Source organism: Choloepus didactylus, chromosome 16 (assembly GCF_015220235.1).
Source record: "Choloepus didactylus isolate mChoDid1 chromosome 16, mChoDid1.pri, whole genome shotgun sequence".
In the NCBI taxonomy this organism is placed as follows: Eukaryota; Metazoa; Chordata; class Mammalia; order Pilosa; family Megalonychidae; genus Choloepus; species Choloepus didactylus.
The window spans coordinates 10,517,392-10,541,693 of NC_051322.1; the positions used below are offsets into that span (position 1 = coordinate 10,517,392).

The following is a 24,302-nucleotide window of genomic DNA, read 5'->3' on the forward strand; positions in this document are numbered from 1 at the left end:
CTGGATGGATTTACCCCAATTACTTTCACCAGCCTACTAGTGTTAGACATTCAGATTGTTTCCCATTTTTATTCATAAAAATGAAAATAATTTACCATTTTTAAACATCTGTCTTTGCTCAGTTTCCTCAGTTTATCCTTCCTTAAGATAAATATTTTGAGGTGGCTTTGCGGGGGGAGAGGATATAACAAGTCAAAATTTTCATGTACGTGGTTTGTAAAAGGCGCCAGAACGCACCCTTCCACCACCAGCACTGGACAATCGACATTTCCACTCATGCTTGTTAAAAATGGCCATAATCATTCTGTTTGCATATTTGCAAATCTGATGGGCAAAAATTAGCATACTGGTATTTTAATTTTCATTTATTATAACTAATGAGATGAAATATCTTTCTAACATTTTTCTATTTCTGTTCCTTCTTTAATGGATTGATATTTAAGTCCATTGCCTATTTTTCTAGGGGGTGTTTGAGGGGTTTTTTTGTGCTGATATTTAAGCACTCTATATTCCAAAAATATTAGACCTCTGTCTCATAACTTCTATATATCCCTCTCCAGTTCCCTCTTCCCTGCTTCAAATCACCCAGCTTCTGGCCTTAATTCTGAGGAATACGTGTATTTGGCAGAGCCCAGGTCATGTGCGCAGATCGGAGCCATGAGGGAGGCTGGCAAAGGGGGTATCTGGAAGACGAGGGATAATTTCAGGCAAGAGGGGTGTGTAGCAGTAGAGCTGCCCAAGGAAGGTGAATGCAACTGGGAGAGAGGCTGCAGACAGGTTTTTCCAAATGGTGAGTCAGTTTCTCCAATGCCATACATTAGAAAATCCATTTTTCCCCTACTGAACTGAATGTCTCATTTATGGTCTACTGATATCCTGCAGTTCCTCAGTTTGTTTCCCAACTCTAAAGTCTTACAGGCTAGAACACTTTAAGATTGTAAGTTTCTAATACATTTTTATTTCTGCTAGTGCAAGACATCCCACTCTCATTTTTCTTCTTTTTAAAAACTGTGCCTTCACAGCCTTTCACTGTCTGAGCTGCTCAAAAGTGTAAGAGATTATAAAATTCTAGATAAATTTCAAAATAATTTTGAAGAGTTTTCCCCAAATTGGTGTTCCAGTTTGCTAAAGCTGCCATTATGCAAAATACCAGAAATGGATTGGCTTTTTTAAAGGGGGTTTATTAGGTTACAAATTTACAGTTCTAAGGCCATAAATGTGTCCACACTAAGGAATCAACAAGGGGATACCTTCACTGAAGGAAAGCCGATGGTGTTGGGAACACCTCTGTCAGCTGGGAAGGCACGTGGCTGGTGTCTGCTGGTCCTTTGCTCCCAGGTTCCAGTTTCAAAATGGCTTTCTCCAAAATGCCTTTGGGCATCTGTCTCTTTTACTCTCTCTCTCAGCTCTCTGCTTGTTTCTCCTGGGGCGTTTCTCTTTAAGCATCTAGGGGTCCTCTCTTAGCTTCTCCAGGGCAAACTCTGGGTTTCATCTCTTAGCTTAGCTTCTCCAAAGGTCTTTCTGTCTGCATCTCCAAGCATCTGCAAACTCTGGATTACATATCTTAGCTTATCTCCAAAATGTTTCTCTTGGCTTCTCTGAGCTTCTTCTCTCCATGAGCTCTCATAAAGGATGCTAGTGAATGAATCATGGATGGGTGGGGTCACACCTCCATAGGAATGATCTAATCAAAAGGTCTCACCTACAGTTGGGTAGACAACATCTCCATGGAAAGACCAAGTCTGCCCCCACAATACTGCATTACAGAACACAGCTTTTGTGGGGGACACAATAGATTCAAATCAGCACAACTGGGTCTTGCCATAGAGGAACATAGCCTGTACCTCCATTTATTGAAGCCTTCTTTTATTTCCTTTATTAGAATTCAACTGATTTCTTTGTATTATTCCTATGCTTTCTTGAGGTATATTCTTATATATTCACACATACTTATATATATATAATGTACATACAAACATATGTATATATATTCATATATGCGTTTTGCTGCTTTATTGTCTGTGACATAAAATAAAGCTGTTGAATCATTTTTCCTTTTTTAATAATTTTTTTATTAGAGAATTTGTAGGTTTACAGAAAAATCATGCAGAAAATAATGCTATTCAGGTTTAGATGTTTTTTTTTGTTTTCTTAATGCTTTTTTTATTGTGAACTTTAACATATATACATGACAGTGATAAATTTTCAAAGTACAATTTAACAAGTACTTACAGAGCAAATTTCAAAGAATGTCGTGGGTCACAGTGCCTCAACTTCAGCTATTTCCATTATTGCAAAATATAACATACATACAGAAAGGTGTTAACTTTTGATGCCCAACAAGCATTTATACAGGTAATTTCAAAAATTGTTATGGGTTACAGTTCCACAATTTCAGTAGTTTCCTTAGTATGTAATATAGGGTATATACAGAAAGGTGAAGACTTTCAAAGCACAATTCAACAAGTAGCTATAGAGCAAATTTCAAATAATGTAGGGTACGGTTTCACCATGCCATTTACCTCCTTCCAGCTATTCCAACACCCCAGCATCTAATATATGTATATAATGCTTCAGTATTCATAGATTTTTGTTAAATCTTACCTTGTTTGTTACTACCCCTTCCTCTCACTTAATCTCTTCCTCCGTCTTCAGGAGTGTCTAGGCAGAGAGCATACTGAAAGGGGATGTTGACAGCATGGGGAAGGGGATGTGTCTGATTGTTGTTCTTAAAGAGACTGTTGCCTCTGGGTTTTAGGACTTCTGTGGTATAGGAACACTCTGGTGGATTTAAGTTTCTGAGACATAAAACTTAATGAGTGAATCTTTCACAGAATCTCAGGTAGGGACTTAGGTATTTGGAGGCTACCCTTGGCTGGGGCATGGCCTACTGTGGCCATTTGGGATATCTAGCTGGAGCTTGCATAAGAGAAACCTTCAGGATAGCCTCTTCACTCTATCTGGGATCTCTTAGCCACTGTGACCTCAGCTTGTTACCTTCCTTTTCCCCCTTTTTGGTCAAGTAGGCATTTTCAATCCCTCACTGCCAGGGCCAGGCTTATTCCTGGGAGTCATATCTCACATTGCCAGGGAGATTCTTTCCCCTGGGAGTCATGTCCCTTGTTGGGGGGAGGTTGATGAATTTATTTGCCAAGTTGGGCTTAGAGAAAGAAAGGCCACATCTGAGCAACAAAAGAGGTTCCCTGGAGGTGCCTCTTAGGCATAATGATAGAAGGGCTCAGCCTCCCATTTACAACCCCAAGTTTCACAAGAGCAAGCCTCAAGTTGAGGGCTTGATTTATGATGTAGTGGGCTCCTAATTTCACTTATTATATATTCTATCTCAAGATAAATGATCAGTTTCTTACATTATCTTCACTTAGTTGTACAGTCATCATCACTCTTAACTTTAAACAATTATCATAACATAAAACATCCCAGAGCTCTTATCAGCTGCTAATTAATCATCCCTAGTATTAGTGTAGTGTTGGTAAGATATTTCTATTAAATATAGTCTTTAATACATAATGGGTAGTTTTTCCATACCACTCTGTTAACCCTCTGCACCAGTGACATACCTTGTAAGTATATCATGCTAACACTTGTTTGGGTTTGTGGTGCTACTCTGTGGATTACATGCCTTTAAACAACCATTTACGAACATGTTCACCTTCAATGTGTCACTGATACTTATAATCCCATTAATGAACCATAGTCACACCTGACCATTTCCATGCCATTACTCATTATCATACCTGTACATATTAGATTATCATCCCCCCTTCACTAGCTTCTATGTATCTCTAGGTCCCCTATATTCTACATTATAAGACACTTATTTTACATTTTTCATGGAGTTCACATTAGTGGTAACAGACAATATCCCTCTTTCCATTTGTGTCTTGCTTTTTTCACTCCGCATTATGTCTTCAAGTTTCATCCATGTTGTCATATGTTTCACAACCTTGTTCCTTCTCACTGCTTCAGTGTTCCATCATATGTATGTACCACATGTTGTTTAAGCACTCATTTGTTGAAGGACATTTGGATTGTTTCTATCTCTTGGCAATTGTGAACAATGATGCTATGAACTTCAGTGTGCAAATATCTTTTCATGTCACTGCTTTCAGATCTTCAGGGTATATACTGAGGAGTGAAATTGTTGGATTGTAGGGTAACTCGATATCTAGGTTTCTGAGGAACTGCAAAACTGTCTTCCACAGTGGCAGTACCATTATACAGTCCCACCAGCAATGAATAAGAATTCCAATTTCTCCACATTCTCTCCAGCATTTGTAGCTTCCTGTTTGTTTAATGGCAGCAATTTTTATTGGTGTGAGATGATATCTCATTGTGGTCTCGATTTGCATTTCCCTACTAGCTAGTGAAGATGAAGATTTTTTCATGTGTTTTTTAGCCATTTATATTTCCTCTTCAGAGAAATGTCTTTTCATATCTTTTGCCCATTTTATAATTGGGCTGTTTGTACTATTGTTGTTGAGTTGTAAGATTTCTTTATATATGCAAGATACTGGTCTCTTATCAGATACATGGTTTCCAAGTATTTTCTCCCATTGCATTGCCTACTTCTTCACCTTTTTTTGAGAAATTCCTTTAAGGTACAGAAGCTTTTGATTTTGAGGAGTTCACATTTATCTATTTTTTCTTTCATTGCTTGTGCTTTGGGTGAATTAGATTCTTTTCTAAGAATCTACCTCCTAATTCTAGGTCTTGAAGAGGTTTCTGTACATCATCTTCTAGGAGTTTTATGATATTGTCTCTTATATTAAAGTCTTTGATCCACTTTGAGTTAATTTTTGTATATGAGGTGAGGTAGGGGTCTTCTTTCAGTCTTTGGGATATGGATATCCAGTTCTCCCAGTCCCATTTGTTGAAGAGACTGTTCTGTCCTGAACTGGGATTTGGGGGCCTTATCAAAATCAGTCGATTGTAGATCTGGAGGTCTATTTCTGAATTCTCAATTTCATTCCATTGATGAATATGTCTATCTTTGTGCCAATACCATGCTGTTTTGACTGCTGTGGCTTTATAGTAGGTTTCAAAGTCAGGAATTGCAGGTCCTCCCACTTTGTTTTTCTCTTTTAGAATGATTCTAGCAATTTGAGGCCCCTTTCCCTTCCAAATAAATTTAACTAGCTTTTCCACAGCTGAAAAGTAGGTTGAAATTTTGATTGGAATTGCATTGAATCTGTAGATCAGTTTGGGTAGGATTGACATCTTAACGACATTTAGCCTTCCTATCCATGAACACGGAATATCTTTCCATCTCTTTAGGTTCCTTTTTATTTCTTTTAGTAAAGTTATGTAATTTTCTGTGTAGAGGTCTTTTATATCCTTGGTTAAGTTTATTCCTGGGTACTTGATTTTTTTTTTTAATTGCTACTGAGAATGGACTCTTTTTCTTGAGTGTCTCTGCAATTTGTTCATTTCTAGCATATAGAAACATTACTGACTTATGTGCATTAATCTTGTATCTCGCTACTTTGCTAAATTTGTTTATTAGCTCTCGTAGCTGTATCGTCGATTTCTCAGGGTTTTCCAGATATGAGATCATATCATCTGCAAATAATGACAGTTTTACTTCTTCCTTTCCAATTTGGATGCCTTTTATTTCTTTGTCTTGCTGGATTGCCCTGGCTAGCACTCCCAGCACAATGTTGAATAACAGTGGTGATAGCGGGCATCCTTGTCTTGTTCCTGATCTTAGAGGGAAGGCTTTCAGTCTCTCACCGTTGAGTACTATGCTGGCTGTGGGTTTTTCATATATGCTCTTTATCATATTGAGGAAGTTTCCTTCAATTCCTACCTTTTGAAGTGTTTTTATCAAAAATGGATGTTGGATTTAGTCGAATGCTTTTTCAGCATCTATCGAGATGATCATTTGATTTTTCCCTTTTGATTTGTTAATGTGTTGTAATACATTGATTGATTTTCTTATGTTGAACTATCCTTGCATGCCTAGAATCAACCCCACTTGGTCATGGTGTATGATTTTTTTTTAATGTGCCTTTGGATTCAATTTGCAAGAATTTTGTTGAGAATTTTTGCATTTATATTCATTAGGGAGATTGGCCTGTAGTTTTCCTTTCTTGTGGCATCTTTATGTGGTTTTGGTATTAGAGTGATGTTGGCTTCATAAAATGAGTTAGGTAGTGTTTCATTTTCTTCAATTTTCTGAAAGAGTTTGAATAGGAATGGTGTCAGTTCTTTTTGGAAAGTTTGGTAAAATTCCCCTGTGAAGCCATCTGACCGTGGGCTTTTCTTTTTTTTTTATGTTCTTTGATTTTAGCTCTTGCTTCCTTTTTAATGTATCCATTTAGAGCTATAAATTTCCCCTTCAACAGCACCTTCACTGCATCCCATAAGATTTGATAAGTTGTGTTGTCATTTTCATTAGTCTCTAGATATTTAGCAATTTCTCCTGCAATTTCTTCTTTGACCCACTAATTGTTTAAGAGTGTGTTGTTTAACTTCCAGATATTTGTGAATTTTCTATATCTTTGATAGTTATTGACTTCTAGCTACATTCCATTGTGGTCAGATAATGTGCTTTGAATAATGTCAATCTTTTTAAATTTATTAAGACTTGTTTTATGCCCCAGCATATGATCTATCCTGGAGAAATTTCCATGAGCACTAGAGAAGAATGTGTATCCTGGTAATTAGGGATAGAATGCTCTATATATGTCTGTCAAGTCTAATTCATTTCTCACATTGTTTTGGTTCTCAGTTTCCTTATTGGTCTTCTGTCTGATTGTTCTAACTATAGGAGACAGTGGTGTACTGAAGTCTCCCATGATTATTGTGGAAACATCTCTATTGCTTCCTTCAGTTTTGTCAGTGTTTGTCTCAGGTACTTTGGAGCACCCTGATTGGGTGCATAAACATTTATGATTGTTATTTCTTCTTGGTGAATTGTCCTTTTTATTAGTATATAGTGTCCTTCTTTGTCTCTTTTGACATCCTTGCATTTAAAGTCTATTTTATCTGCAATTAGTATTCCTATCCCTACTTTCTTTTGGCTGTAGCTTGCTGGAATATTTTTTTTCCATCCTTTCACTTTCAATCTGTTTGTGCCGCTGGGTCTAAGATAAGTCTCTTGTAAACAGCATATTGATGGTTCATATTTTTAAATCTGTTCTACTAATCTATATCTTTTAATTGGGGAGCTTAATCCATTTACCTTCAATGTTATTAGTGTGAAGGCAGTTCTTTAATCAGCCATATTATCCTTTGGTTTTTAGATGTCAGATCTATTTTTCCCCTCTCTCTTTATTTTCTTTAAGTTATCCTTACTAATACTCTTCATTCTGTGCCCTTCTCCAGGCCTCTGTCTCCTGTCTTATTTTCTTAGCTGGTAGAGATTCCTTTAGTATTTCTTGTAAGGCAGGTCTCTTGTCAACAAATTCTCTCAGCATTTGTTTGTCTGTGAATATTTTAAGCTTTCCCTCGATTTTGGAGGAGAGCTTTGCTGGATAAAAGAATTCTTGTCTGGCAATTTTTCTCTTTCAGAATTTTAAATATGTCATACCTCTGCCTTCTCACCTCCATGGTGCCCAATGAGTAGTCAGTACTTAGTTTTAGGATGTTTCCCTTGTACGTAGTGAATCACTTCTCTCTTGCTGCTTTTCAGAACTTTCTCCTCTTTAGCATTGGACAATCTGATCAGAATATGTCTCAGAGTGGGTTTATTTGGATTTATTCTATTTGGAGTTCATTGGGCATCTTTGATTTGCATATTTATGTTGTTTGGAAGGGTGGAAAGTTTTCCTCAACAATGTCTTTGAATACTCTTCCAAGCCCTTTACTCTCCTTTTCACCTTATTGAACACCAATGATTCTCATAAATGTGTGCTTCATGTTGCCCATCATTTCCCTGAGGTCCATTTCAAATTTTTTGATTTTTTTCAGCATTCATTCTTTTGTGCTTTCACATTCCATCATCCTATCCTCAAGTTCACTAATTTGTTCCTTTACCTCTTTAAATCTGCTGTTATGTGTCTCAAGAATATTTCAAATTTGATCAACACTATCTTTTATTTCCATAAGATCCACTATTTTAAAAAGTTCTTCTTTATGCTCTTCTAGGGTCTTCTTGATGTCCTTTGTATCCTGAGCCATGCCATGGATATTTGTGTGTACTGCTTGGATTAATTGTTCCAAGTTCTGTGTCTCTGCTGGCTTTTTAATTTGGATGTTTAGGTTGTCCATAACTTCTGGTTTCTTCATATGCTTTATAATTTTCTGTTGTTTTTGACCTCTTAGATTTTTCTTATCTTGATAGGGTTTTTTAGGATATGCAGGATTATTTGAACATTTATCTATGATTTGGCAGAGCTATAGCTTGGTGGAGTGCACTTTCACTGTCCTACCAGCAGATGGTGCTCTTGAGCCACTTTTAGCCTCAAGCCAATTCTCCCCCAACTTCCTCTATGCAATGAGTGAGTGAGTGTCCAAACCATGTGGAAATCCAATCACTGCACTAATTTTCCATGTGCACTGGGACTGTCAGCCCTGTGGGTGGGTGGAGGCTGTGCCCTATGCAGTTTGACAGGGAGTCTGCTCCAGGACACAGTGGTCCTGGCTGTTCCTGGGGCTGCAGGTGGAGTACTCTGTTGCTGCAGAGCTGTGCATCTCACCTTTCAGCTCAAATGCCCCACAGTCCCTGTCTACCATGCGCCCGTGAGTCCCTGGGATTGGGTGAGGGCTCCTGGCTCTTCTGTGCAGCATGCTTGCCCTAGGCTGTGCACACCACAGGCTTCTGTGGGGGAAGAGTGGATGTCATCACAAGTCCACTGAATCCTGAATTCCCTCGAGGGGGCTCTTGGCCATGGGGCTGTGAAGGATTGTCTCCCCAGCCAATTGTAAAGATGGCTGCACAGGGCATGGGAAGCTGCCCCCTTCCACACTCGTCTGCCTGCTCCAGCCACCAGTCCTGGCATGGGGCTCTTGGCCTCAGGGGTTATTACCCCAGCCAAGTGCTGAAGAGGGTGCCTGGGGCGTGCAAGGCTGCTCCCCTCCATGCTCGTCAGCCAGCTCCAGCCACCAGTCCTGGCATGGGGGCTTTTGGCCGCAGGTCTGCAAAGGGTTATTACCCCAGCCAAGTGCTGAGGAGGGTGCCCGGGGTGTGCAAGGCTGCTCCCCACCATGCTCGTCAGCCAGCTCCAGCCTCCCGTTCCCCAGTGGTGTTCCGGGACAAGCACTCACAGGTCTTAGATGCTGTGTCTTTCCCTCTCCACGTACGCACTCACTGTGGGTGTGGAAGTCCTGGCCCAGCCAGTGGATCCCTGGAGCTGCCGTTCTGGAGTGCTTTCTGTCCTTTATCTAGTGTTTCTCAGGGAGGAGAATTTTGCTCTGTCTCTCCTAAACCACATCTTCCCCACTATTCAGTTTTATAAAATTATTTTGCTAAATACCTTGTTTAATTCTTTTGTTAATTCTTTTAAAATTTGATTTTCTCGTGTTCTCTTATCACTTACAAATAGTAATAAATTTTAAATTATTCTTCAATACTTATAATTCCTATTTCTTTTTCTTGACCTATTACATTAGTTAAAAGCTTCAGAGCAATGCTAAATATTGGCAGTGATAGTGGTCATCCTTGTTCTATTTAGGAAATTATATTACGCTTAGAGGTTTAGAGTAGAGATCCTCTCATCAGCAGGTAGGATGTTTGCTCGTAGTTTCTAATCTACTTTATTTACCATGTGAAGGAAATTCCAAAATTACTATGAGTTTTTATCAGGAAGGGGTATTTAAAATTACCAAATGCCTTCCTGGCATTTACTTGATTCGGTGATATTTTCACATACTGATTGTAAATGCCACTTGTTTGTGGGAGAACCTGAGACTTCTGCTCTATAACATCTCTTGCTTTCTGTGATCAGTTGGTTGCTTCCCCGTGGTGTCTGCACCCTGTTCTTCTATTCCCTGTATTTCCTGGAAACTGCGGGCAATGTCTAGAGTCTTGATGGATACAAGTTCAGTGACTTCAGAAGGAGTGTTTCAGAGGTGACCACACATCACAGCAGGAGGCACCTGAGGTCGCTCAGAAGGCTCAGGTGTTGCCAGTCAGCAGCATCTTTCCTTCAGGTTCCCCAGTAGCCTCTCGCCTACTGGTTTTAGCACCCACTGAGGAATGTTGTCTTACTCCGTTATTTTAATAAGGGTTTCAAAGGGTGACTTAAAAATATCTATTATTGTTTCTTTCCTCTTCATAGCTAAATTCTTCTATAAAGAGGAGTTTACCCTCACAAGTTTTTAGTCACCCTGAAATGCAATTTGTACAGGAAAACCAGGATACATGCTTGATTCTTTCTCTTCTCTTACCACTAGCTAGAACAAGTTGGTGCCCTGGCAACTTTAGAGAGAAAAAGGCTGACGTGCTTTTACATATCCGGTGACGTGTGATTTCTGGTATTTATTATTTCTGTGGTAATGACAAAGAGTACTTTTACTTTTAAACTGTTGAAAAAAGCTGTTAATAAGGGTCAGTAAAAAAACTTGGAGGGTAGAATCTTGTTCATCTTTTTGGGAGGTAGATATCTTTATTCCACCTCACTAATTTTCACTGCCTTCACCTAATTTTGTTCTTCTGCTTGTGACGTTTAGAGTGATTTTTCTCTGGAGGCATAGCGCATTTTTCTATTGTCTCAGGATGCTTCTACAGTATGTTTTGTGATTCATTATAAACCATGTGCTCTTTCAACTTTTCCCCTATTTGCTGAGTAAGATTATGTAGCTTCATTTTGGGGAGAGCAGTGACACATCCCTGGGACCAAGATTTGGGGTGCATGCATCCCCCTGGAAACTGAATCAAAGCTAATTGTTAACTTCTTTATATTGCACAATTCCAAGAGCCTCCTCCAAGAAAACACTAAGGAAACAAGGTGGGATGGATCTCTATTGAGAAACATCCGTTCTGCCTTCCTGATAGTAGCAATGATTTTATTATGTGATTTGGGTGATAATAAGAATGATGGTGGTGATGGTGTATGTGCTTACGTGTGATGATGATGATGGTGATGGTGTATGTGCTTACGTGTGAATTGGGAAGTGACTCTAATTTAGATAGAGTACTAGCCTATAATTCTGGATTCTGTGAATTAGGGTATGGGCAACACAACTTGCAAGGCTTCATACCGTAGATGTAGCAGCATCTTTTGTTACAGCAGGTTGTGACATTCAGGGAAGTGTCCTGCAAGCTCTGCCCGATGGGAGAGGGATAGGAGATGTCAGGGCCGAGGGGACACCACAAGGGAAGGCCCTGCCGTGTCAGAGCAGGTGCCTCGCCATGCAGGACGCTGGGTGTGCCTGGGGTGTAGGGTGGGAGGGAGCAGAAGCACCTTAAGACGCGAGCCTGGAGAAAAGGATCCACTCAGCACGGGCTGCCTAAGTCAGGGAGAAGATGGGCTATTCACCTGGCGACAGTGAGGCAGCTCAGAAAAGGGAGTATCAGGCAGGTGTTTCAGCATGCCGCTTCTGGCATATGATAAGTACTCAATAGGCAATTGTGTAACAAACGTTGGCATTTAATTTTGTTCCCCTGTGCTTTCAGACATGCATGGGGCAAGCAGAAGACGTCTTCTCTGCATCCCTGAGGGCACAATGAAAGGGGCAGGCAGGTTGCCGCTACGGCCGCCTTCTCACCCCAGTAGTGGGGTCCTTCCTTTTAGCATTTGGGTGGATCGCATGAACTCTAGCCTCAGCCAAATCCTTCTTGACCCTTAACCACCAGTCAACCTCCGTAACCCCCTAAAGCAAAGGAATAAATAAAATGAACTTTTCTGTTCTCTGGCACAGCGTAGAAGCCATTTTCTTCCTCAGCCTTGGGGAGCAGCTAAAATATGGAGAGGGTCCTTGGCCAACACCAATTTGTGTACTTTTCCTGTCCTAGAATGGGAGGTAGCAAAAAAGAATATCCAGAAGTTAAGGCTTCAACAAGATTTAGATTTGATCAGAGTTAAGAAATATAAAAGGCTTCCTGAACTTCAGAGGCTTCTGAATGTGAAGTGCTTTGATTGGCAACAAAGGAGGGGGGGCAAAGAAACCAACTTCAAGTTGTTTGTGTGTGGTTTCAAATTTAGAGTTAGAAAGAGGAGGAGAAATGTATCCTATCAAACTGTAAGATCTTGGTGGGGGCGGGGAGTGGGGAACGGGACAGAACTACATCTGAGTTTGGAATGGGTTTGAGTAGCTGAAACGGTAGAGATTCTTCCAGAAACACGTGTACATCTTGACGGGTTTCAATCCTTCATGAAGTCTTAGCGTCCTGCTGCAGCTCCCCTGAGGAAGCACCTCTGGAGAGAAGGGAAGGGCATTGCCTAAGAGCAGGGAGCGAGGCGGCCCCTGGGCTGGGACGAAAGCCCCCGCTGCCCTGCAGTGCCAAGTGGGGCACGCACAGGGGAACTTGGCGACCGAGAGGGGTGAGGCCCAGAGGCCAAGATAAACAGGAAGCTCCTAACCAAGAAGCAGACCAGGAAAGAAGCGTTAGAGCGAGCAGAACTCTCACCTCTCAAGGTTAGTAAACCTACTTTTAGAAAGGAGATTGGATGTGGCCGAGTTCACACACTTTGAATTTATAGTGTGCAGAAGGGTGGGAGCTGCAAATAAAACTGTAGGACAAAGAAAAGGGGCTACAGAAAAAGCTGTCATTCGTGGAAGGGTTGATGCTATGTAAGTTTAATGATACTTCAGTCAAAGGGTGTAGTTGAAGTACTTTTTGCTCAGTCCGTTTCCAGATTTTTATTTGTAATAGGTCTGATAGGCTAGTTCTTGAGAATGAGAAAATCGAGCTAATTTGATCAGTGTCTGGGATATCAGGCTTAATAAAGCCTGATTAAGGATGAACTTAATAAATGCTTGTTATCTACAGATTTATTTTCCTATCCAAGGTATGGCAAACATTCTCAGTAAAGGGTCAGATAGTAAACATTTTAGACTTTGTGGGCTGTACGGATTCTGTCACTACTCAACTCTGATGTTGAAGTGTGAAAACAGCTGTAGACGATAGATAAACAGATGAGCAAGGCAGTGTTCCAAATAAACTTTATTTATAAAAGCAGTCAGAGGGCTGGATTTAGCCCATGGGTCATAGTTTGCCGATCTCCATCCTAACAGAGGATTCCTGCAGAACTCAACCCAAAGTCTCTGCTTTGAATAAATTTTTTTTTTGGCGGGGGTGGGGAGGTGGGGTGTCACCCAGGTAATCTAACTCCTGGCAGTGGATCTGTGACTTGCCAAAGCCCCAAGGGCATCCTGGTCTGGAGGGAGACACACAGCACTCTCAAGGAAGACGCTTGCAAGGAGATCCTTTGAGGCAGGGACCTAGGCTCTGCTGTCCCTGAGGAGGTCTTGTAGAGCCATGCTCCTTTCTTGCTAGAACATCCCAGCAGAAGGCACGTGGTCAGACTCTTGCTTCTGAAAAAAAGAGAGGGAGCATGGCTCTTCACAATGAAGCACCTCACAGCCACTCCGAGTCATCTGTTCTCAGAATTTCACCCAGGTTTTCTGTCTTGGGGTCCTCTGCTTTCCAGCATATCAATAGCCGTCCCAGCTATTGGAATTAGAATGAATTTCCCGTCATACACATGAGGTACTTTAGGACGAGCCGGGGAAGATGGGGCTGGGTAATCGAGTAGAGACTAGAATCCTCCGGATGCTCAGAAAGGGTGGAGACAGCTTGGAAAGCAGAAAGAAGGCAGAAGCCACGGCACTGGGGGTGGAGAAGGTTCTGTGTGGGTGGAGCCTCCGAGAAGGAAGGCTGTATCCAGAAACTCTCTCCCAGCGGGGCCACAGGCAGCTCGTGATGAATCAATACTTCTGTGGTTAGCTGCGATGCGTTTCATATAGAGAAATCCAGAAATACTTTGATTAATGGCTTCCTTGAGGATGAAGCTCTTTGATGCAGACAGCTCTATTAGAAAAAACCTCAAGCCAACATCCCGTCATAAATCATGCAAAAAAATGATTGCCTGCACAACAAAAATATCTCAAGCGCAGTATCTATTTGTCTTTGGTCAGATGTTGATAAATAGGGTTCATCTTTAACTAAAGTCATCACGGCTTAAATTTGTCTCCAGCCACATGGCTTTTGGTGCCTTTCATTGGAACTTGTGACTGCTAGGTCCCTTGGTTTTCGACACTTCAGAAAGTAGCTGCACTTATGCTCTCTTCATCCCTTAAATAAATCTGCTTTGGATGCCTGGGGCATGAAGGGGTGATTAGAAGGTATTATCAACTAGTACCCACCTTCCAATAATCCTCCCATGCCTGACATTCCCCGCGGAGGGAGTTGGCTTAGGGCAGCACTGCAGGATTTGCTGGGAGTGGAGCACACTACCATATGTCTAATTTCTTTTGAACCCGTGGCCAGCCTGCCGTGCAGAGCTCTGCTTCGTTCCTGTGTTCTTCATACCTCCCTATTGTCACCTCTGCTGCATTTCATCCTACCCTGACCCCTTTCTTTTCTTGCAGATGCACACACACGCACACACACACACACATGCATAAATGATACATGTTTTGGCATTTATTGAGTGAGCATTTAATGATTCTTTTATATCATAAACCATTTATCGGACAATGGGGACTATAATCTTTTGTGTATAATCTTTTGGCTGTTAGCAGGATGCTGGGGACGGGTCGTGGGCCTCCGGACCCCAGCCTCAGAACCTGCTGTGAGGCTCGATCTGCGTCTGCAGACCACAGCGGTTGGGGGATCAAGTGATGTCAATAAATAGGTGGGCAACAGCAAAATGCAGTGATCTCTGCACTTAAAAAGACAGGGAAAGTTTAGGCCCTTGCTACTGGTCAAGTAGCAGTTCTTTTGCTTTTTTTTTTTGTAGGTGAAATTCACATTACATAAAATTAACCATTTGAAAGTGTACAAGTCAGTGGTGTCAAGTACATTCACAATGTTGTGCAACCATCTCCACTATCTAGTTCCAGACCATTTTTATCTCCCAAAAGGAAATGTGATACCCACTGGCAGTCACGCCCCATTCCCTCCTCCCCCAGCCCCAGCAGCCACCTATCTATGTTCTGTCTCCATGGATTGGCCTATTTCATACAAATGGGATCACACAAAATTTGACTTTTTATGTGTGATTTCTTTCACTTAGTATAGTGTTTTTAAGGCTCATCCCCACTGAAGCATACATTGTTACTTTGTTCCTTTTCAAGGATGAAAAATATTCCCTGTATGTAACTACCATATTGTCTTTAGCCATTTATCTGTTGATGGACATTTGGATCATTTCCACCTTTTTGCTATTGTTAATAATAGTGTATAAACATTGGTGGTACAAGTATTTGTTTGAGTTCCTATTTTCAGTTCTCTGGGGTATAAACCTGGTCATATGACAATGCATCTTTTACTGTTTGAGGAACTACCAACCAGACTTTTCCACACAGGCTGTACCATTTTACATTCCTACCAGCAAAGTATGAGGGATCCAATTTTTCCATAACCTCTCGTTCTAGTGGGTATGTTCCAGTTTGCTAATGTTGCTGTTTGAAAACACCAGAAATGGATTGGCTTTTATAAAGGGGTTTATTTGGTTACAAAGTTACAGTCTTATGGCCATAAAGTGTCCAAGGTAACTCATCAACAACAGGATACCTTCACTGGAGAAAGGCTGTTGGCATATGGAAAACTTCTGTTAGCTGGGAAGGCACGTGGCTGGCATCTGCTCCGGGGTTCTGGTTGCAAAATGGCTTTCTCCTCTCTTAGCTGCAGCAGCAAGCTCCTTCTGTCTGAGCTCTTATATAGGGATCTAGTAAACTAATCAAGGTCCACACTGAATGGGAGGGGCCACATCTGAGTTATTACCTGATTAGATAACCATCTCCATTGAAACAACCTAATCCAAAGATTCCAAGCTAATCAACACTAATATGTCTGCCCCACAAGATAGCATTAAAGAACATGGCTTTTTCTGGGGGATATAATATAGCCAAACCGACACAGGGTGTGAAGTGTTTTTTCCTTGAGTTTTCACTTGACTAATGATGTTGAGCATTTTTTTCATGGGCTTATTGGCTGTTTGTATATCTTCCTTGGCAAACTGTCTATTCTAGTCTTTGCCTAATTTTTTTTAAAAAAGGTTGTCTTTTTGTTGTCAAGTTTTAAGAGTTCTTTATATATTCTGGATATACCAAAACTGTCAGCTTCCTAGAGCTGCTTTGACAATGTACCACAAACTGAATGACTTACAACAATAAAAAGTCATTCCCTCACAGTTTTGGAGGCTGCATGTCTGAAACCCAGGGGTCAGTGGGCTCTGCTCCTTCCAAAGTCCATAGGGAATGATTGTTTCATGTCTCTCTCCTGGCTTATGGAGATGGTTTTCCCTGGCTTGTGGCATAATCCAATCCCTTCCTCCATCGTCTCGTGGCCTTCTTCTCTCTCTGTCCATCTCTTCGTGTGTCTTGTTACATGGTCCCTTATCAGTTACACGATTTACAAATATTTTCTCCCATTCTGTAGTCTGTGTTTTCACTTTCTTGATAATGTCCTTTAGTGAAGATAAATGTTTAACTTTGATGAAATCCAATTTATTTTTTCTTTGATCATCCTTTGGTGTTTTATCTAAGAATCCATTGGGAAGTCTAAAGACATGAAGATTTACCCCTATGTTTTCTTCCTAAAGTTTTATAGTTTCAGCTCTTATATTTAGGTTTCTGCATTTTGAGCTGGTTTTTCTATAGGTGTGAGGATGGAGTCCCACTCCATTCTTTTGCTAGTGGATATCCATTTGTTCCAGCCCTATTTGTTGAAGAGACTATTCTTTCTCCACTGAGTAGACGTGGTGGTGTCCTTGTCAAAAATCAGTGGACCATAAGATGTATGGGTTTACTTCTGGATTCTCAATTCTATTGCATTGGTCTATACGTCTATCCTTACGCTAATACCATATTGTTTTGTTTTGTTTTGTTTTGTAGCTTTAAAGGAGTTTTGAAATAGGGATGTTTGAGTCCTCCAAATTTGTTCTTCTTCAATATTGTTTTGGTTATTTTAGGCCTCCTATAATTCCATATGAATTTGAGGATTGGCTTTTTCCATTTCTGCCAAAAAGGGCCATTGGGATTTTGATAAGTATTGCATTCAATTTGTAGTTTGCTCTGGGTATATTACTACTGAAACAATATTAAGACTTCAAATTCATGTACATGGTATGTCTTTCCAATTATTTAGGTCTTCTTTGATTTTTTTCAGCCATGTTTTATAGTTTCAGTGTATAAGTCTTTCACCTCCTTGGTTAAATTTCTTCCTAAGTATTTTATTCTTCTAGATATTATTGGAAATGGAATTATTTTCTTAATTTCCTCTTTGAGTTGTTCATTGCTGGTGTACAGAAATACAACAAATTTGAAACTGTTGATTTTCTGTCCTAAAACATTGCTGGATTTCATTTATTTGCTCTAAGAGAGGTTTTATTTTGTTTTATTATTATTATTTTTAATGTGTGTGGATCCTTTAAGATTTTCTATCTATAAGATTGTGTCATCTATGTATAGGGATAGTTTCATTTGTTCCTTTCCAATCTGGATGCTTTTAATTTCTTTTCTTGCCTAATTGCTCTGGCTAGAACTTCCAGTTCAATGTTGAATAGAAGCTGCCGAAGTGAGCATTCTTGTCCCATTCCTCATCTTTGGGGAAAAGCTTTCAGTCTTTTGCCATTGATTATGATGTTAGCTGTGGGTTTTTCATAAATGCCCTTCACTAGCAGTAATTTCTATGGGCATTAGTTTCTTCTATCATTTGCCTTTTTGCTAACAGATCCATTCCTTAACCTCTTCTAGCATCTCTTGAAGTCCTTCACCTCTTCTGTGGTCCCAGCTTCAGCCATGCAGCCTCCATCATGGGTGGTTCTAGCTTCTCCTGAGCCTTCTAGCACTACAGGGGGAATGGTTTCCTCCAGTTTCTCCTCTCTGAGCTCCCTCCCCACCCCCTGTTTTGCTTGTTACCCATCCTTTCTTATAGTTCCTCTTATGAAATACTCTCCATTGAACCATTGAGTACAGGCTCTGTTTTTCTGAACAGACCCTAACTGGGAAACCTAGGGTTAAGGATACTTATCAGTGTCATATTTCTACATAATGACAGACCATGTCCTGGCAGTCAGTTGATTTCCCTTTATCCCCAGTGGAATCATTTTAGTCCAAGTCACTGTGATATCTTGCCCAGATTATAGCAATAGTGCCCTAATGGTTTGTTATCCTATCTTGCTCCCATCCAATCTAGTCTTCATTCATCAGCCAGAACGACGCACCTTTAGGATGTGTATGGGTGCAGCTGGCAGAAAGATGTACAATTAGGATGTGTAAGAATGCGGCTAACAGAAACTGATCTAACTGTCTTACAAAAGCAGAAAATCTATTACCTCACACAATAAACTCACACCCCAGAGTTGACGGGATTCAATTGTGCAAGGATCCTACCACCAACCCCAACTTTTCCCCATCTCTTTCTGCCATCCTCTGTGGGTTGTCTTTGTTAGATACAGGGGAAGCCATTCAAAGAAAAGGAGCATTTTAAAGGTTTGAAAGCAGGCTCGGGGAGTGTTGAGGCATCTAATTTCACTGCAAGGTAAATTTGTGCGAAAAATATTGGCTGAGTTCAGATCATAGGGAACTTGAATGTCAAAGCAAGGCGTCGAATTTTAATCAGGAAGTATTGGAGAACTCTTAAAGATATTTGCACCAGACAGTGATATGGCTGGTGTCATGATTTAGGAAGAATAATTTCTTTTAAAAGGAATGACAACCTGATCTAGGGCAGAAGGAACTAAATAAAGGAGGGAAATCTACCCAATAGATTTTAAATAATAGAGAGGTTTTTTAAGCCTTAAGGTTTTAGTCCATTGACGAATGTCAACACAAAGAGTAGTTAGGTAAATCATCGGGAGTCATCAGGCTCAGCAGTCACACGGAGCTGAAATGGTCATCTGAAAGCTTCCACCTCATACATTCTCATTTACCTGATTTGAGCCCTATGTAGCAAGTTTGCTATATTTTTCCATTTTATGTTTAAAAATAGCAGTCTCCAAATTACTTTGAATAGAGTTAAACAGATACCAGTTTTCTCCCTTTTCTCCTTCTAAATATCTTTTTATTTAGCAACTGATAAAGTTATCCAACTAAATAGTTCAGGATGGAGTGAGTGATTTTTTGAGGTGCATTTTACTGTTCCTGATCAGTGCCATAAACAAGGAATGGTATTAGAAATGCTACTTAAAAATATAACAGCTTTATTGCGATGTGCTTCATATACCATGCAGTTTGCTCATGTAATGTGTACCATCCATTTAGTATAGTCACAAAGTTGTGCAATTTCAGAGCATTTTCTTCACCCCATAAAGAAATCCTGCACCCACTAACAATCATTTCTCACCCCCCCCCCCCCCAATCAATGCTCTGTCTCCATAGATTTGGGTAGTGTGGACATTTCATGTAAGTGGGATCATATAATACGTGGTCTTTTTTGGCTGGCTTCTTTCACTTGCATCATGTTTTTAAGGTACATCCATGTTAGAGCACGTATCGTTACTTCATCTCTCTTTATTGCTGAATAATATTCCATTGTATGGCTGTAACTCATTTATAGTTTATCCATTCATCATTTGATGACTATTTGGGTTGTTTTCACTTTTTGGCTGTTATGGATGGTGCTGCTATGGAAATTCGTGTATACATTTTTATATGGACATATGATTTCAGTATCTTGGGTGTATCCCTAGGAGTGGAATTACTGCATCATATGGTGACTCTGTTTAAGATTTTGAGAAACTGCAAGACTGTTTCCAAAAGAGACTAATATTTTACCTTCCCACCTGCTATGCGTAGGGGATCCAATTTCCCTGCTTCCTCCAACACTTGTTATTATCCATCTTTTTGATTATAGACATCCTAGATGGTGTGAAGTGCATTCAATATTCCTTTACAATGTTCTCTTCTTATTTTTAGAATTATGACAATTTCCCTCTCTCCAATATAAAACTCTTTCTCTATTTCTTTACTTGGAGTCAACCAGGCTGCCTAGAGGTGATTTCAGCTGACAGGCCATTTCTGGTTGGTGGGTGAGGGTTATTTGGGATAGATGACTAAGCATCATTAGAAGACAGCCATAAGAAGCTCTGAGTGTGCTAACTGGCATTTTTCCACAGAATGTTAATTCAGGAATTTGAAAACTGAATTATTTTCAAATTCTAAGTTTTAAAATCGTAATGTGGGATAATGACATGGAAAGTACAGTTGAACAGGATACAAACCTGGATGGGAATATGATTTAAACTTTGTAAAAATATGAATAGAAAATAAATTACGTTGTTAATTATAATTATCCTTACATGTAGTTTTACAGGTAACTTCTGCTTTTGCCTTTTTTTCTTTTTCTTTCTTACATTCTGCTGATGATTATGCATATTTAACTTCCTTGGTAAGGTTAAATATAACTTTATTTTTAAACTGCTCACATAGCCATCTAAAAATGGTTGATAATGTTAGATTTCTAGGAATGCTTTGTTTTTTCAGATAAGTACAAGCTTCTTTACCTTTAATATGAAGGATTCTAATGCATAACCTGATTTCTTACGGGTGCTGGGGAGAAACAACATTTTCTTTTTGCCTGTGGAAGCAAGTTATGGTTTTCTTCTTCACGGAAGACATAATTTATGCTCAGGAGAGAACCTGAGAGGCGTTTCTACACTGTTCTCTAGCATCGTCAGCAAGGATTTCGAGGCACCATCTCGAGCCTCTGAAATTTCGTTCTACATAGCAAGCGTGTGTTGGCAACTAGCTCACATCCATTTACTGAGCATCTAGTAGGTCCTGGGCACCCAGGGCTAGCCAGGTGTCACGGAAGACGCTGGTTAAAAGGCACACTCTGTGGCTTGAAGGATGTTATTAAGCTGTTGGGAAATTTTCACACACATTAAAAACCATGGAACCATCCACAACATTCTGAGGGCAAAGAATTAAAAAATAAGGGAAACAAATGCTCTATTAACTTTTCAAGGCAGATGGGTCTAAAATGAAATTTATCCTGTAATGAATGGGTCAATTAATTATCACCCAGGGAAACCATTTCTTCTTCACGAAGTAGCTCCCGTTTCCTGAGTTAGAGGAAAGGAAAACAGATGTGTCATAAACTGTTTTATTTGTAGTGTAAATCTGAGTAACAGAAGGCAGCGATAATTCTTTGCCTTCCTCTTTTCCAACACAAACTAGTATATTTTTATTTAGCTATTCTGAAAAAAAAATAACAGGACAACAGGAATGAGTGTTAGACAATTTAAGGAGTCTCTCCTGGGTTCCTTAATGTACATATTATTTTGTATCCAAAAAATTTAATGCTTAGTAGGATATTGTCTGTTTAAAATCTGCCCTTCTTTTGCCATTTGTACCTCAGGAGAAAGGTTGGCAAGTCCATGCCCTCCAGCCCATATTCTTGAGAAATGTTTCTGTCTCCTTTCATGTTCATCTAGTCACCAAAAAATGAACGAGTGCTTCAACTGTACAGACGCCGTGTTGGGGAGGGCGGCAGACGTGGGTGTGAGCAGGTAAAATTGTGACCCACGAGAGTCTGTGATCAGGCCAGGGCAGTTCCTCAGAGGGGCTGAACTCTGGGGTCTCGATGAGGAGTCGAGTCAGCGAGGAGAGGGGAGGAGGGAAGATGGCCCGGGGGAGCAGGAGTGGCGAGGGGTGGGGGGTAGGGGTGGGTATCCGGGTTGGGTCGGGCTGGAGGGCTCAGTTTCTAGGTGGCCACTTTGGGGAGCTTTGCCTTTGCAATAAGAATGCGAGAGTTGCTGTGATGGCACAGGCCTTGTGAGAAAGCCACTTGAGCTGCAGCATGTGCACGCATGTGGGGGTGAAGGGGGTCGATCGGAGGCAGCACACACTGTGTGTGAGGGGCGCAGTTGGGGGACACTGTTTTAAGGACTTCAGGAATGCTTGGGTCTCCGTCTAACTCAAGTTTCATAGTTTTATTTTCTCTCAGTGTCTGCTAAGAGGAAATCTAGTCATTAAGTCTTGATGTGTGAAATGAACTTTCCGACACAGATATAAGCCACTGATGGCCTCGCCACCCCAACCCGTCCTCCACAGGACCACGGTTATCTTTCTAAAATGCAAAATGCTCCCATCACTTGTGTCCACAAGATGTTCAGTGGCTCTGTGTTCCTTTCAGAGATTTGTTTATTTACGCCATAGTAATTGAGGGCCTACTATGTCCAAAGAATCATGCATGGAGCTGAGTTAGGGGTGTCTGTATGGCAATGTGGTATCCGGTCTCAGACCAACCTCACCCTGGTCATCTCCCACCACCCTAGGTGGAGATCACAGCTAAACCACAACCATGCCATTTCTTGGAAATAAAGCTATTATGAGGCAAAATAATATCCTCAATTTGAAAGATTTTGGAAAATAAAATACTATATGAACATAGGTATATTAGTCAAATTCTCCAGAGAAAGAAAACCAAGAGGACACACACACACACACACACACACACACACACACACACAACCAACAGAGAGCAAGAAAAAGAGAGATCGTAAGGAATTGGCTCACAGGACCATGGGCTGGCAAGCCCCAACTCCTTAGGGCAACCTACAATAACAGACAAAGGCCTTAGCCCATGTTCCCCAGAGGGGGTTGGCTGTCTGGAAATTCTGGCAAGAGCTAATGCTGAAGTTAAGCCCAAATTCCTCTTCTGACCTCTGAAATCCTCCGTTCTGACTTTTAAACCTCCAATTGAATGGAAGAAGGGGAGATGCCTCACACTGCTGAGGGCGATCTCCTTTATTGATTGTAGATGCAATAAACAATTGTAGATGCAAATCTCATCTCGAAATACCCTCACAGAAACAAGCAGGCCACTGCTTGACCAAACAACTGGAACCATAACGTAATCTACTTGTCAGCTGAAGTTAACCTTCACAATAGGGCAGCACTATACTTTCCTATATGTACACATTATTATTTTTCTCTGCTTGTCATTATTGAGTGGATTTCATAGCTGATTTTATGTTTCCTGAAAACATTTTCCATGTTACATACTGCTGTTGAGGAGCTGACACCTACCAATAAACTTGTGGCTTGAATCACACGTGAAGTTCAGCATTAGCATTAGGCAAAATTGTCTTTAGTGATTCCTGCTTCTCCGTTTCCCAAATTTTACCTACCTTTTATTTTGACCTTCTCATCATGGGCCAAATACATTCATGCAATTTCTCTAGTGTTAGAGGTGACCGTATGCTTTTATACTGACTGGTTGATATGTTCTTAACACTTCCTTAAGAATTTAAGCTGTTATTTTACAAGAGAGAGAAAGGAGCAATCCTAGACTTAAACATTCAATCACACTTTGAAATTGTACTGTAATTATATGAGATGTAACCATTGCAGGCAACTGGGAGAAAGGGACATGCTTTTACAGAGAAAGGGCTTCCAGTGGTCTGTTGTTCTCCACCGAAGCAAACCTGAAGTCAGCAAAGAGGTGGACGTCGAAGGAGGCCCTGCCCAATGGGCTGTCCGTTCTGCGGGAGCCTCCTCCCCCCACTCCCAGAGCCACAAAGCTCACCCCCTAAGACCTCCTGGTCTTTGCTTCCATCTCACCTTCTCCATGATGTCTTCCCTGGCCTTCCTGTCTAAAAGCGAACACTACCCACCATCCCCTAGTCCCGCTTTCCTGCTGTATCTTTCCTCGCAGCACTTACACCTTTAATACACATTTTTTACTTATCGATTTTAGTTTCAGCCTCCTCCCACTAGATTGTAAGGTCCATGACAGCAGTATTATTTTTTTAATTGATTGCTGTGTCCTCATTGCCTAGACCTTGGCACAGAGTGTGAAGTCAGAAAGCGTTGGTCGAATGAATGAATCTTTGCAGAAAATGAAATCTTGACGATAAGCTTTTTCCCCGAGAGAAAAGTAATTCAAATCTGCCCATCCTTGTATGAGAACAGACCTGGCTTTGAAGCTCAGACCTTTTTCCTGTGTTCATACTTCAGAAGAAGAAGACACTATTGATATCATCTGAGAGGAAGGAAACAGTGCACCGTGCCGAGAGCCTGCACGTAACATCATAAAATTATCATTTTACAGACCAGCCTCCAAAACAGTTCCCAGAGATGGATTATCTTTCTTTCCTTTTTGCTATTCTGCACGTATACAAAGGTAAAAATGCTCTTTATGTCTTCATCTTAAACAATTACTCTATTTTTGGTTTTATAGTGTAACACGTTCAGAACTTCTTGCTCACGTGTTCAGAAAGCCT

At 40.6% G+C, this 24,302-nt stretch overlaps 1 protein-coding gene across 7 annotated transcripts in view; it reads left to right on the forward strand.

The window, feature by feature from the left end:
* The window catches only part of CD226 (CD226 molecule), a 98,269-nt gene that overhangs the window by 231 nt on the left and 73,736 nt on the right, over positions 1 to 24,302 (forward strand). For 2 of the 7 annotated variants that reach the window (XM_037806235.1, XM_037806236.1), the window contains exons 1-2: positions 12,234 to 12,540; positions 24,037 to 24,202. In XM_037806235.1, coding sequence (XP_037662163.1) covers positions 24,157 to 24,202 — 46 coding nt within the window. In that variant the 5' untranslated portion in view covers positions 12,234 to 12,540; positions 24,037 to 24,156. Of the gene's footprint in view, positions 1 to 12,233; positions 12,541 to 23,733; positions 24,203 to 24,302 lie in introns of those variants that run through there. The other 5 variants (XM_037806232.1, XM_037806237.1, XM_037806230.1 and 2 more) reach the window with 5 other exon arrangements.